This window comes from Microcebus murinus, chromosome 8 (assembly GCF_040939455.1).
Source record: "Microcebus murinus isolate Inina chromosome 8, M.murinus_Inina_mat1.0, whole genome shotgun sequence".
Lineage (NCBI taxonomy): Eukaryota > Metazoa > Chordata > Mammalia > Primates > Cheirogaleidae > Microcebus > Microcebus murinus.
Window position 1 is genome coordinate 89,423,794 of NC_134111.1, and position 15,511 is coordinate 89,439,304.

Genomic DNA, 15,511 nt, shown 5'->3' on the forward strand with positions numbered 1-15,511 from the left:
AATGACTTCCCATGCGCCAGGGTGGAGAAATGAGACCCCAGAACTGAGGGGCTACACAAAAGAGCACTGTACAGAAAGTCTCAAAAGACAGGAAAGTATTCCTCCAAAGGTTCTGGGATGAAAAAGAGGAAAGATGGACTTCTAGTTCCTCAGATAAGAGGGGTCCTTTCACCTCACACACAGACAAGCTACCTCATACCCTCCCCTCACTAGATGTGTCCCCTCATGGTGAGATCTTCTGAGGGCCTGGCCAAGAGAACAAGGAAGAAACAGAGCAAAAGGAGCCCAGGGCTAGAGTATCCTGTGGCAGCTTCCAGGGCAGTCACAGCAACTAGGGAACCCCCTTCCTTCTAAAGTGTGGGCTCCCTTCTCTTCCTGCCTTCCCCTCCGTGCTTAAGGATCTAGCAAGTCTGTTACAATTTTGCCAGCTCACACACCTACGGATGTTAGTAACAGGGACTAGGAACCAGGTTCTTGAGCTCTGAGTATGGTGGCTTCCTTGCAGTATGTCACTTACTCCTGAAGTTTCTTCTTCAGGAAAATTAGAAGATAGGAATGACTTCAGAGCAGAGCTTAGAGAAATATATCCTGATTGTATCAAAACCAGTTAACAAAGTTGTATCCTTTAATAGTATACCACCACAGTGATATTTTCTGATTTAGGATTAGAAACTGATCATGTTCTCAAAGAGTATAATCTAATGAAAGGATGAAAAGCAAAAAAAACACAAAGGCAATGTGTCTATCAGCACAGACTACATTAATAGCACAAATAGTGAGGGGAAAGCAGAACAGATCAAATGAGCTTACCATATGACAAGGAAGGGTCATCGAGAGCATTTAGGTTGCCCCTATATTCTCTGAAGCAAATCTTCCTAGTTTTGCAAGTAGGAGAAAATGAGGAACAGAGTAAGTGGAGAGAAGTGTCTCTGGTGACAATGTGAGGAATGAGACCAAACCCAGAACCAGGAGGAGAGGCACAGCCTTTTCCATTCCCCACTCCTCCCGCCGTCTCTGTGCAGAGGGGAGACAGGGGCTCCTGCTTATCTCCCACCAAACCTGGTCTAAGGAGCAGGTAGTAAAGGCTTGGGAAATGGGAGGTTTAAGTGAACAGGAAGGAAAGAAAAGGGAGTCCAAACGTACCACAGGATAAAAACGAGTAGCAGTAGGGCTGAGTACTCAGGAGATGCAAGCATCTCCCCTCCCCTCATTGCTGACTGGAGGCTCACGGCCCAGGATCCTAGTAGGAGCCAGGGGACGCTTTCCCAGCCCAGAGCGCAAGACCACAGGTCTCACTCTTGGCCTCCGAATACACCAGGAATTCTAGGGCTAGCTCCTGGGAACTCAGGGGAAGATGGAGACTAGAGAGTTTCTTCCTCCCTTCTCGATGACTGTACTATCCTTTGGAAACACTCCTTGATCTGGGAGACTGGCTGCCTGGTGACAGGAGAAGAGAATGACCCTGGTGGGATTTTCTAGGACGCAGCTTGAGCTCTGCATTTAAGTGTTGCTGGGAAAGCCCTCAGTGAGGCATGAGAAAAGGAGGTGCTACTCTGGTAAAGTGCAAAGGGATGAGACTTTCTCTCCCAGCAAAGAATGACTGTCCTAGCTGACTGTGGGGGGACCAGCCAGCAAGGCCAAGTAGGCCTTGCAACCTAGGTGGCGCTATTTCTCTACTTTTTAGGTCAAATTCCTGCAGGAACTTCCTCGAGGTCCCAAGTCCTGCTCCTGGTTTGCTGGCTTGCTCGTGTAAACCACCTTATATTATTTTTTTTTCTAAAAATACTCCAAAGCAATTGAAAGAGTCCCTTCTCCCACCAGCCAGCCCCTGGCCCCAGCCCCGGCCCCGGGGAGCGGGCGGGTAGGCGGGGAGGTGGGCCACTGCTTTATTAAACACAGGGAAAACTAATATTTACGGAATAAAATTTATGGAGCAGCCACGAGAATTCGACCCTTTTATGTGCATTGGAGTGGGGGTTGGGCCAGGCTGGGGGCCTCAGGGAGGGGCCCAAACCAGGGGGCAGGGCTGGAATACAGCCTGGCTAGGCCAATTTGTCAAAGCAGGGATTTCCCTGGAGTTGCCTTGGGATGAATGATTCTCAACCACCACCCCTAGCTTTGAGGGGTAAGGGCTTCAGGGCAAGAATGCCTGAGTCAGGGCCTCTGGCAGCAATGTTTCTCTGACAACCTATTTAAGCAATACCCTGGTGGAGGCAGCGACCCTTGGGAATAAAGGAGGCAGTGGAGGGAAGGTACCTAGGCGTACTCTAACCTTTTTAAAAAGTCACACATTCTTTTGAGAACATGAACAAAGTTATGCGTTTAGGATTTTACCTACAATTTTTGGGGACTCACAGGCCTCTGGGTCCCCTATGATTAAAAATGCCTGCTCTTGAGACTGTGTTCTGAGAGCACAGGGAGTATCCAGGGTGAAGAACCCATATTCTCTCCAAGCTTGCTGGGGAGGCCTTTCCATTTTCTATATGGTCTTACATCCCATAGACACTGAAATCTGGCTATTTAAATTGTGCTGAAAAGAAACTAAAGCAGAAACTGAGCCAGCTGACACACTGTTTTTACACAGTTCCCAATTCACTTTGATGACCATCAGGGCCACAGGGCACACCCCGGGGGACTGTGGTCTAGTGGTAAGGAAAAGTTATCAACAGTAACTGGGAATGAGCTGGTGGAGCTTTTAGACTCTACTACCAGGAAAAGGCCTGGGAGTAAGTCCTGGAGTCTTCAAGGGCACCTGCCTTGAAGAGCCCACAGGGAGTACAGCATCCTAGTAAAAGGAGGCAGTAACATAGGATAATGGTGGTTCCAGTAGAAGACTGGAAAGAAAGACCTGATATCCTTTTGGGAAATGCTTTCATTAATGTATATAATAATGCTATCTGGGTTCAAATTCTGGCTTTCCCTTATTACCTTTAATATGTCACTTAATCACTTCAAGACTCCATTTCCTAGTGGGTTAGCAGTGTCTTCCTGATATGAGGTAGTGAGGATTCAATGTTAGGTGTATATTAGTTGTTTATTATTATTGTTCATATTATAATAATTATTTTATTATTGTTTGATCATCCTCTCCCCATGACTTGACATCAGGACAGAAACACCAATCCCAGCTAGAGAGGACATATGAATGCGGAGGTATTTGACCATCAAAATAAATAAACCAGAGAGGGCCTCTGTATTATGCTCCTACCCCTTCCTCTACCTAACAGTTCTTTTGAACGAGTTCTACTTTTGTTCCTGTCTCTCCAGGGTAAAGTTTCAGATGGTCTTACCTACAGAGGAAAACCCAGCAGAGAAGGTCAAGGGATTCTGCTAATCCTGGGGTGCTGAAGAGTTGACTCTCCTAAGACCCTGTCTATCTCTTGCAGCCTGTACATTTTTTCCTACTAGGCACTATTAGTTCTAGAGGCCCGTTCTGTTGTCCCTGGGAACTCCTATGGTCATTTCCTGTTCCTGTCATCTTTTCCTATCTTTCCTAGTTCTTCTAGTTACATGTTATTTGAAGTGGAGTGGAGAACAAGAAAGTAAAAATTCCTTTTTCTTCCACTCCAGTGGGAACCTACTTCAGCCCTAGTGCTTGAAGTTCTTTGTAATTTCATCCCACACTGTGGTTTAACCTGTTGTCTACGCCTTGGAAACAAAGAGAAAAACATATCCAACTTTGGCATAGGAGAGCAGCAGTCATTTGTCTGTCTGGTGCCCACCATGAAGAGAGTTCTTGAGACCAAAGTTTCTGAATGGAGGCTTAGCTTAGGCTTTAGCAAAGAAGAATAATCTGAAGTCCTGGACTGAGGGCACAGACTCATCCAGAGATAACAATGAGGTGAAGCCCAGTGAAGTGAGGTGGGTTATGAGTTTCACAGAATAAGTGATCTCAAAAGCAGGGGAGTGTGAGTGCTTTTTATTCCACACTAAAGAGAGAAGTGGGTCTCTGAGGAGCATCTGGGACTGGCTAGAGACTCTTAAGAAAGATAGCCACAGCTTCCTGAGCATGTCGTGCCTTTTTGCTGACCTGCCTAAATTCTATGACAGGGTCCTGGGTCTAGAGAACCTCCACCAAAAGAGAGGAGGGCATGAGATTCTCAGAGACTGGCTTCCACTTGAATAGGGAAGGCCAATGCCCAGCGGGTTGGAGCCAAGCTTCCCTTGGTTAACAGTCCTCATTCAGGCAGCCTGTCAACATGAACTTCAGTTCTCTTGCCCTTATAGTGGATTCTGACTGTATAACCCTGTTTTAGAGATGTTTCTGTCATGTGAGCTCCTTTGAAGGAGAAGCTTAGAAGCTATTATTCTCCAAGGCCGTCCTCAGCAGCTGAGACAACACCAGGTTAACTGAAGAGACCCCTTGGCTTCTTCCTCTTGAGCTTTGACAGCTGAGGTCTCTGAATAGGGCCTGAAGTACCCTAGAAAAAAAGGAACCCAAGTTAATAGGGGTTTTGAAGCAGTTTCACTTAATTTAGGAATGGAACTTTCTTCTTCTTATGGCTCCTAGTTAGAACAAGACCTTCTGGAAGTATCTGACATGGGTGTTTCGAAGTCTATGTCAGTCAGTAATTGTGATATAAGACTCTGAGCAGGGGATGCATATGTCCCTTCTCCCCCAACGAACCAACTCACAGACCACCACCACTGGGAGTGGGAAAAAGTGAAAAGGGAGTCGAGGCTCATCATTTAGTACTAGAACTGCAGAGAGGAGACAGCAAGGAAAGATATGACAGACCATGACTCTCCATCTAGACATACACTATTTGGATGCCTGGTCACAAATATCCCTCAGTATTGTTGAGGCAGTGTCAACTAAGTGGCAATTACAGGAAGCACTGGCTCAGGGGCTATAGATGTCAACTCCTCCAACTCTCGGAACGCCACCCAGGAAGCTGCTCATGACTCACTGTGGGCTCTTTCTGTGGCGCTGAGAGGGCTGGTGCTGAGGAGACCGGTTGTTCTGGCTGGTTCAGCAACTGGCTATCAGTTCCTTGAAGGAAGGTACTGCTTGAGGTCTGAGGATCTCCTGAAATCAGAATGATCAATAGAAGATAGTGATAGACCAGGCATGATGGCCCAGGTAACAGAGACTCTCTCTCTCAAAAAAAAAGAAGAAGTTAGTGATAAATTCCTTCTTCTTACGAGGTGGACATTAGCATTTATCAAGCATTCTGATAAAGGCCAGGGTTTGGTACTGGATTTCCAGCTCCCTTTCAGAAAGCCCTGTTTCTATTAGACACTGAAGATTCCTCAAGCCCACTTTCAGCAGGCAGGATAAGAGTTTCCTTGACTCACAATAGCCAACTGTTTTTCTACATATTCCCTGAGACGCCTCAGGTAGGGAGATTAATCTTTCTCCTGGTTCTCTCACTAACCCTCCTGACCACCTACACCAGTGCCATCTAACAGAACTTTCACAATGATGGAAATGTTCTGTATCTGCACTGTCCAACTTGGTGACTACTAGCCTCATGTGGCTACCCTGAGTATGGCTAGTACAAATGAGGAAATAATTTTTTAATTTTTAAAATTTTTATTCATTTAAATTTAAATAGTTTCACATGGCTACAGAATCATGTTGGACAGCATGAAGCTAGACCCTAACTCTAACCTCAGGCAGACCAGGCACCTTTGGGTACTCACCAGTGTCTTGATGCTTCTGTCCCACTTGGACCTCTTGTTTGGTGACTGCCACATAGAGACTCTGCAGATTCAGGACAAAGGGCCTTCCATCACCAATGCTGCATGCCGCTGGTAGTTTCTGTAGAGGAAAGAAGATGCTGTCACTGGTTACACTGTACATAGCCAGAGAAAAGAGATCTGATCTCACTGGCAGAAATGGCATCACCCCCAAACAAATTTATATAAAGCAGTTATATCCAATAGGGGGCGTCCATATCCAAGCCTGTTGGGACCAATATAAAGACTTCTTGGGAGGGCTTCTCCTTTGAAGGGCAACTCCAAACATTTCCCCCAATCCTTACTTGGTCTACCATGTTTTTCCATGAATATCCCATAGGTCTCTAGGCTCTTTTTTCCAAAGGGATGACTTCTCAGAGGACAGTTTTAGGAAATCACCTTCCCTACATTGTCCCTGAGTCGTACAGATTCCTAAACTTCCACACTAGAGAGAGAAAAAGGATAAAATCCAGGACAGGGGAGAGAGAGCAAAATGGGAATGACAGACTGACAGATAAGAAAAAATCATGGAGTTGTGTTGTTCAGTCAGAGGTGCTGGGAGAAATAAAGTCAACAGAGATTTTGAGGCTCACCCGCCATTTTATATTCCCCATTGCAATCCCATTGTGCTTTACTAGAACCCACACTCTCAACAGGGGTGATATTTCTCCCAAAGGAGTGAAAACTGCTTTTTGAGTGTAAAAAAACATACTGTTTTAAAATATAAAACACAGATATACACGTGGTACATAAACAGATTTTTGGTATATCTGTGGCATTAAAATTTTCTGAGAGGGGGTGATTGGGGGGGAAAAAATCTTAAAATGTTTCTTAGGGAAGTGACAATGAGAAAAGGAGTGAGAAACACTGCTACAATTACATTATATTTATGTTTCTTTCACCATGGAATGAACTGTGGATTTATATCCATAGAAAAATGCTTTGTCAAGTTGTAGTTTCATATACTTGGCTGAACTGAGTTGAAGTAATAGCTGAAGACTGAACAAAGTACAATAAAAATGAGATGAAAGAGTATGGTGTCCTACGATCCCAAACCCGTCTGCACTTTAGAATCTTGGAAAGAGCCCAGAACGATGTCACCTGTCCCTGTGCATGCAAATCATCATGGTTGCCAGCCCAGTTAGCCAGTCCCCAAGAGCAGCCACGTTGGCAGCTCACGTGGGAACCCACCCAAGAATCTTGGATTGTCCTGTATCTCATGTCAAGGGCACCTTTTTTGTGCTGCAAGGGCATTCATTTCTGAAAACCCTCTGTGGAAGAAGAACGAAAGAGAAAGTATGAGGGGCAGGGACGCAGGTGCGGAACCACAGTTGGCTTTATGCAGTTATCTTTCCTCGAGTGTGAAGGTGGCTGAAATGCTTGTTGATCCCCAGGAAACATAACATAGCTTTCTACTTCAACCCTGCCCCCATAACGACTGTACCAGGCTTAGACTGTCACTGGAAACTACAGACAACAGACCAGGAGCCTTGAGTCCAAACTTGCCTCCAGCAGTTATCGCTCAGGAGTGCAGAGCTCCCTCTGAGGAACATACTGAAACGGGGAAGGCAACTGTCAGGCCCACGCCACCTCCACTCTGCCTCACTCTTCTTCCTAGGCTCAGCTCTCTAACCCCCAAGCCACCTCCTCCATAAGAAGGTCTTCCCATCTGTAGCCAGAGAGCCCTGCTAGTGGAGAGGGAAACAGCTGTTCTCTTTCCTTGTATCTTGAGCCTCTAGGCTCTCCCTTCATATTGCCAAGAAATGTAGCCTCCCTTAGGGTCACTCATACACAGCTTGGTAGGCAGTGTGCTGTCTTTTCAGATGGGTTAGGCAGAATGAGGCAGTCTAGGGTCATTTTCCTGGTCTATGGAACTAAACAGATACATAAATTCCCAGGGTCGTCTTTACCCAGCTTGTGTATTTCACCTCAAAATGAAGCACCGAAGTGTGTGGCTATTAAAGCCAGTGCTGCCCTTTCTCTATCCTTCCCCTTCTCAGAGAGATCTGGTCCTTCGGTTGCTGGCAAAGATATCCCACAGGGTACCTATTCTCAAGAAAGTACTAGAAACAGAATATTGCTATATTTGCCCAGTACTATGTGCTAGGCACTGCCCTAAGAACTTTAAATGTATTAACCTGTTTTTGTCTTATTTACTACTATTTCCCTGGCCTCTAGTGACGCGGAAAGCGTCAGGCGCTGGGACGGCCGCTTGCTGCCTCGCCACCGCTCTGCATCCCCGCAGGACGGTGCTGTGCAGGGTTGGCTGGAGGCCTCTGTGGGTGTGCACTGCTGGGGCCAGGCCTCCCGTATGCCTGCTGTCCCGGCTCTCGCGTCAATGTGTCTGGGCCCCCATGCCGAAGTCCACTGTCAGGGCCATCGCTTAAAGCTGGGCTACCTGCTCCTGTCCCCCAGTCAGGCTGCTCGCGTGATCCTGATTGGGTAATTTTTGAATCCCACTGTTACTGATTGGATGTTAAAGCTTGTTGCTGATTGGATGTTAAAGTTTGTAGTTGATTGGACGCTTTTTGAGCCCTACCAAGGGTATAAAAGCAGGAGGAGAACAAGGAAGGAGGGCAGAAGATCAGAAGATGGGAGGAGAGCTGCAACACTAGCTGTGCTGAGCCTGCTGTGGAAGAATAATGACTGTTCTCTGACTCTCCATATGCCGCTCAGTTCTTTCCTCGGTCAAGAGCTGTACACTTGCCTTAACACTAGAACATCCCCTAGCCCACGATAAGGGCTTAATAACTACTTGGGAATGATGAACATGGTAGTCACTAGCTGACCCCATCTGGCTAAAGTACTTAGTCAAAGCTAGTAAGTGATAGAGCAGGATTAGAATCCAGGCAGTCTGACTTCAGGGCTTACAAATATAATAACAACTCTATTTACTTCTCTGAACAACAGAATTTTAGTCAAAAGGGCAGTCCAGCCTCTCCCAGTATCACAGCCTACAATCCCTCATATCCCAAATCCTCTGCCATCCAGCTAAGGAACAAACTCCCCAAGGTGACAATAAAAAAGGAGGCAGGTGGTCTGGGCTGGTAACCTTAGGGGCTGAGAGGCCATACCCTTAATCCCATTCTAGCTGTTTCTTACCATCGTGGATCCCTTGGGCATCTCAGAATATGCTAGCTAGGGAAGAGAGGTAGAGAAGCCTGAGCCTGGGAAGCAGAAACATTAGCTCCCTGGGCAGGACAATGGCAGGGGCTGGCTGGGCCAGGCGGCAGAGATCAAAGGGAGAATGCTGGAGTCAGGACTAAGCAAAGCAAACAGTACCCCTGCTATAAGTACGATTGAGCCAGGAGCACGGTGTACCAGCCACAAAGCGGGTCACTGCCCAGAGTGGGGCGGGAAAGAAGAGTTAGGTCAGCCTATTCATATAACGTGTTCATCTGATTAAGCCAGAACCAATTCTAGTCAGCAAAAAGGTTACTGACATTCTACTGTACGCCAAGCACCGCAGGACCAGGGGCAGGGCAAACAGGTGCATCAATCCTTCCCTCCTCACAATAGGTCTGAGTTAACACAAAGATAAACAAGTCAAGCGTCCCTACCTCAGAGTTCATATCTGCATGTGGGAAATAGGTAGATACATGTTGTCTTGTTTTTGTTCTGTTTTCTGTGACTTGCTAAAGCAGAGTGATAAACAAAGGGTAACAGGAACCCAGAGAAGAAGAAAGGGATAAATTTTGACTAAGAGTCCTGCAAAAAGCTGCAGAGGTGGTGATATCAAGGTAAGCCTTGCAAAGTTAGATTCCGAGGGTGCTGGAAGCTTGTGAGCTTGTGAAAAGATAGGATATATGGATATATCTCATGGGAAATGAGACTAGACAGCTAAGTTCACATTCACTGGATGGATTGCAAAAGACTTCATTTTCTGAATTAAGGCTGCACCCCTGGGAATTTCCTTTTGTTTCATAAAGTGGCTTTCTCTACTATATAACTGTTTGCCAAAGCTTCCCTAGCTCCAAACTAATATTGATACAATGATGATGAATCAGAAGCTTCCTTTAGGTTTCCGTTTTCAGGCTCTTTCTGTTACACTGACTTAAACTCTTTGAGTACTTCTTGACTACTTACTTCTAGTACAAAGCCACAAGAGCTATTTTACTCTCCCATCTCCAATTCACTAAGAATTTAGTTCCTGCTATACAGCAATATCAGAAACTTTAGGAAAACCAAAGTTACAGAAATCCTATAGGGCATTTTACTTCCCCTTCATGTCCCTACTGCAGCCCATCTTGGTTCCTAGGGCCTAAACTTCCCATAACTCTCATCTTCATCAAGCCTGAAACTCTTTCCCAGTGGTCCAGAAATTCTAAGACTCCCTCAGGATTTGTTGGAGAGATCCCACCTGTTACTTGCAACTAGAATTAAGTGGTTTGCCTCGCCTTCCACTTTCACCCCTCCTTTCCTCTGAGACCGTTTCAGAAAAGAAACTTTTAGACCTGTGTGGTGGCTCATGCTTGTAATCCCAGCAATTTGGGAGGCTAAGGCAAGAGAATTGCTTAAGGCCAGGAGTTGGACACCAGCCTGGGCAACATAGCGAGACCTTGTCTCAAAAAAAAAAAAAAAAAAATTAGCTGGGTGTGGTGGTATGTGCCTTTAGTCCTATCTACTCAGGCTGAGGCGGGAGGATCACTCAAGCCCAGGAGTTGAACACTGCAGTGAGCTATGATCAGGCCACTGCGCTCCAGTCTGGGTGACAGAGGCACCCTGCCTCAAAAAGAAAAAAAAAGAAGAGAAACTTTTAGAATCCTGGGTAAGAAAGGCTAGACCCTGGTATACTACTGCTTACCCTATAAATAAGGGCTCATAGTCTGAGGATACAGATTTAACAGACAGAAGAAAAAAGGAAAACAAACTAACTGGAGCTCTCCAGCATCAGCCTTTGAACAGGTCTGTGATTCTGGCACCAGCCCCAGAAACTGGCACAGCCCCAAGGGCCTGGCACTGACCGTCACAATATCACAACCGCCAGGGCAGGGCCCCCAACACGTGACTTCCCTAAGGGCAAAAATTCCTCTCGTAATGTGGCAAACACTGCTGGTCTGGATACAAACTTCCTTCCCAAGGGAGCCCAAGTCTCAGTTTAGGAAATCGTGGTAATGTTTATCATTAGCATTTCTTAGGGATAAGAGCACATTAGAAAACTCTTCTAAGGTCTCAAATTGCCAGAAGATTTGCCAACATAAAGAGAAAGGAACAACAAAATGACTGAGGAAGAGGAGGCTAGTGAGAAAGACTCTTCAAGAAACACAACTCCTCCTCTGCCAATCCATTCATATTTTACAAATATTTACTGACCATCTACTATGGTGTTCAGGACTATTTAGATGCTGGGAATATAGTGTAGTGAACAAAAGAGATAAAAATCCTGCCCTCTTGAAGTTTACATTCTAGAGGGGAGATCAACAACAAATATTAATATATAGCTAATTAAAACTTACACTCCGTCAGATAGTGATAGTACCATGGAGAAAAATAAATTAGCAAATGCATATGGACTGAGGGCAGTAATGTTATAATTTTAAACGGAGGTGAAGGAAGGCCTCACGAAGAGGGTGACATTACAAAAAGACCCAAATAAGAGACTGATCCATGTGGTTACTTGGGTCAAGTGACCGGATTCCCAATTTGCCTGAGAAAGTCCCAGTTTACGTTTATTGTCCCTTTAATTACTAATAGAGCTCCCTTTCTCTCTTATGAATGTCTTAATTTGAACAATAAATCAGATGCTTACCCTATATCAGAGGAAAAGCAGGGTAGGCATGTGGATATGTGTCTGTGTTTATTTGAAATCATGAAGTAATGCAGAACATTATTTATTTATTTAGAGACAGAGTCTCATTCTGTTGCTTAGGCTAGAGTGCCGTGGCATCAGCCTAGCTCACAGCAACCTCACACTCCTGGGCTCAAGAGATCATCCTGCCTTAGCCTCCCAAATAGCTGGGACTAGAGGCATGGGCCACCATGTCTAGCTAATTTTTTCTATATATTTTTAGTTGGCCAATTAATTTATTTCTATTTTTTTTAGTAGATACGGGGTCTTGCTCTTGCTCAGGCTGATTTCTAACTCCTGACCTTGAGCGATCCGCCCCCCTCAGCCTCCCAGAGTGCTAGGATTACAGGAGTGAGCCACCACACAGGCCAAGCACATTATCTTTTATTCTGTAAGATGAGAAACCATTAGAGCTTATAAGCATAAGAGAGAAATGATCTGATTTACATTTTAAAAGGATCAGTCTGAGTGTAAAAAGGCAAGAGAAGAAGTAGGCAGACCAGTTGGGAAGCTGCTATAATAATCACGTGAGAGATGAGGGTAGCTTGGACCAGGGTGGGAGCAGTGGGGGAGGTAAGAAGAGACAAGATTTTGTATATATTTGCAGGTATGGCCAACATACCTTCAAGGTGATAGACCAGGTGTAGGATGTGAAAGGAGTCAAGGATGACTCCACTCTAGGGAATAAAGTAGATGCTACAAAGGAATGATCCAGACATCTAAAATGAAACCTCTAAATTAAAGATAACCTGAAATGGCCTCTGGATCCATAACACAGATCTAGCTTATAAAAGGGTGAGAGTCAGAAGGAAATGTGAACCCAATGCATAAGGAAAGCATCAGTGTGTAAAAAAAGAAAGTTGAAAGTGGCTTCTAACTCAAATAGGAAGAAGCAAGACTATCCAGAAATTAGGAAAGAAATTCTTAGGGGGGAAAAAAGGGAGAAGTAAAAGTGTACTAAAGTTCTGACTTTAGAGTCTCATAGACTTGGATTTGTACCTAAGGTGGTTTTTATCTGTGAGCTGTGACTCTTTGGGCAAGTTATTATACTTAATGTCTTATTTTGAGAGAGAGAAGGGAAAGCAGGGAAAGAGAGCTATTGGGAGTTGAGGGAAGAAGGCCTGAGACTTAACAACAGGGACATAACAGAGTTTGTGAAAGGATTAAATGAGAGAATAGAGTAAGTCCCCAAGAAATGTTTGTTCCTTCCCTTTGCAAGGCACACTGAACGAAGAAGGCTCAATAAATACCCAATGGCAAAGTACATAGAGAAATCAGGATCTGATCCAATTACAGATGGTCCCTGACTTAATTTTTCTACTTTACTGATGATGTGAAAGCAATTCTCTCAACTTACAATTGGAGTACCTCTGGATAAATCCATTGAAAATTAAAATGTCCTAAGTCAAAAATGCACTGTCGACTTAGAATATTTTCAGCTTAGGATGAGTTTATTGGGACATAACCCCATTGTAAGTTGAGGAGCATCTGTGTTAACTTTTCTCCACTGGCATCCCAAAGCAAATGATCTTCTAACAATCCAGTGAGTGATCAGGGCCCAGATCAGGGAGCCAGAGTCATGGAAATCTAGCTAGTAACCTGTAGGTAGTGCACTGTCCAGCATCACCACACTAGGCTACTCCTCAGTCTCTAGTAAAGACCAAGGCATCATGGTTTTTGTAGCAAAAGGCCCTGGGTTTAAATCCTGGCTTTGCCAGTTATCAGCTGTTACTAACCTCTTTTTCCTATGTTCCCTCACCAGAAAAATGAGGAGACTAACACCTGCTTTTATGAGACTGATAGAAGGCTTATAGGAGATGAGATTTGCAAAGGGAGCATGCTCAGTATGTATTATGTCTCCTTACCCACTCGAAACAGCTTTTGTTGCTTCTCAAAGATCTGTTATTCTCCCAATTCTTCAGGATCTATCTAAGAGGCCAAGGTTTCACCTTCATTCTCTCACTCTCTTTTGGGGGGCAGGTATAACAGTGGAGAGTAAAGCTACTTACTTCTCTCTCCACAGGCACACAAAGCACAAGCAGATTGCTTCCCACAGAATTTTAGCAAAAGTATTCCACATAGCCCAACTTTTCTAACAATGCTTCAGCCAGGAACTCTTCACCACCATTTCCTGCTTCCTACTGTGACTTGCACAAAATGCTCAGCTATGTCATTTCCATTTTTAAATAATACACACTCAGTATGGGCTATTTGAAAAACAGAAAAACATGACCGGGAGATACATCATACAAAAAGTTAATAGACAAATGATTTTTGATGGGATTAATCTCACAGTTTCCTCAGAGTTTGAGAGAAAACACATTAATAGGACAGAGAAAAATCTGTGAGTGATTTCCAGATTTTTAAAAGACAACCATTTCACTCTCCTTTCTCCTCATTTCCTCATTTAAATTTTCATGTGGCTGACTCTGTCTCTGAGCAAGATCCAACCCTGAGGGGGCCTGCTCTTTGTCCCTCACAGAATACCACTCTATCAGTTTACAGATAGACAGCTTTGTGACTGGGGAGAGAACACAGTAGCCTAAGTACACAAGGCACACTGCCCTTGAAGGTCTGTCTGTGAAATCAAGGAGACAGCTGACCCCACTCCTGTGTTTGGTCTGATTCAGCTTTGTTTGGGTCTGTGCCCCAAGAAGGCCTTCTCTGACCATTCTGCCCACCGCTGCTGGTCTTGCCATGCTCTGTGACTAGCCCCCAGCCCCTGAGTGCTGGGCTAAAAGGGAAAAGAAGACAGAAAAGCCTGAACTTGGTCTTATGTTTAGGGACCTTGAAAATTAATGAAATTATACTGCATCTTGCCCCTCCCCCATTTTAAAACAAGGTGGGAGAATGGGTGCATACATGTATACAATCTAGTCAAGTCACTACTAATAAATCATTTTCTTTGTGGCCTCCTTTCAAATTGGGACCGTCTTGCTGCTTCATTCTCTCTCTCAAGGCTGGAAATACAATGGAGCAAGATAAGATGCAGAGTTCATAACAATTTGAGATAAAGTCCAGGTCCTACTTACACTATTCAGATTTTTCTGCTTCAGCCTGAGGCCTTGCTAGCTCCCTAGACTGCACAGGCGAAAGAGGGGGGGATGGGAAGAAAGACCAGAAAGAGAAGTCTAAACAGAAGGCTTGAATAATATTAGTGAGATTAACTCACTTTTTAAATGCGTTCTATGTGCTAGGTGCTAGGCTACAAATTTTAATACATCATCTCAATTAACCTTCACAATAACCCTATCAGTTAGACACTAAAAGCATTCCCACTTTGTATACAAGAAAACAAAGGCTCAAAGATGTTAAGTAACTTGACCAAGATAACAGCAGAATGGGGAAGTAGAAGACCCTTAAAGTTGAACTCTAGAACCTACACTTGAACCATTACACCAAAATGCCTCTTAGAATCACCCAATGAGACATCCATTTCTCCATCCCACCCCTGACCCCTGTAAGGAAGTTGGTTCTTGTTCCAAGGTCTAGTAGTACTAGAAGCTAGCTCTCACCAACTTTCTTAAATCTCCAGATAGCTCAACAGGCTGAGAGAGAGAAAGACAAAACGCTCTCTAGAGAAGGAAAGCCTTACTTCACCCCTTGAGTATCCTCCAAGGGTACAGGAAAATGAGAGAAATCAATCTCTCGTATGGGGAGGCTCTAGACTCTGAATCTCCTTTTAAAACAAGTACAGCCCCTCAGAGTCATAGCAGGAAGGCCCCTCAGCTCTGCCCCAAAAGAAAAATAATGGTAAAGGGAGTGGAAGTGGAGGTGGGGGCGGGGGCAGCTGCTCTCATAAGAGCCCTTTGTGGTGGCTGCCTCTGAAAGGAGGTTTTGCTAGACAAGGTGGAACTTCTCAAGGTGACAAGCAAATGGTACAGACTGAGCTGTGACCCTCTGCTCACTCCATAACCACCCCCTCCCCTTTGGAGGGCCAGAGCCTAAACTGTCCCTGGAGCCCCACCCAGCCCCAGCACAAACCATGGCTTTCTAGTCTGGAGAGCAACTAACGAGCAGCAAAGGGGCTCAGGGGACGAA

The 15,511-nt window shown here is 44.9% G+C and overlaps 1 protein-coding gene across 3 annotated transcripts in view; it reads right to left on the bottom strand.

Moving 5' to 3' along the window:
* Nucleotides 1–3,903: 3,903 nt before the first annotated feature.
* NHEJ1 (non-homologous end joining factor 1) overlaps nt 3,904–15,511 on the bottom strand; it is a 90,691-nt gene continuing 79,083 nt past the window's right edge. For 2 of the 3 annotated variants that reach the window (XM_012740220.2, XM_012740218.2), the window contains exons 6-8: nt 5,647–5,764; nt 4,911–5,029; nt 3,904–4,421 (exon numbers count right to left, since the gene is read on the bottom strand). In XM_012740220.2, the coding sequence (XP_012595674.1) occupies nt 4,347–4,421; nt 4,911–5,029; nt 5,647–5,764 (312 nt within the window). In that variant the 3' untranslated portion in view covers nt 3,904–4,346. Of the gene's footprint in view, nt 4,422–4,910; nt 5,030–5,646; nt 5,765–15,511 lie in introns of those variants that run through there. The other variant, XM_076005961.1, reaches the window with a different exon arrangement.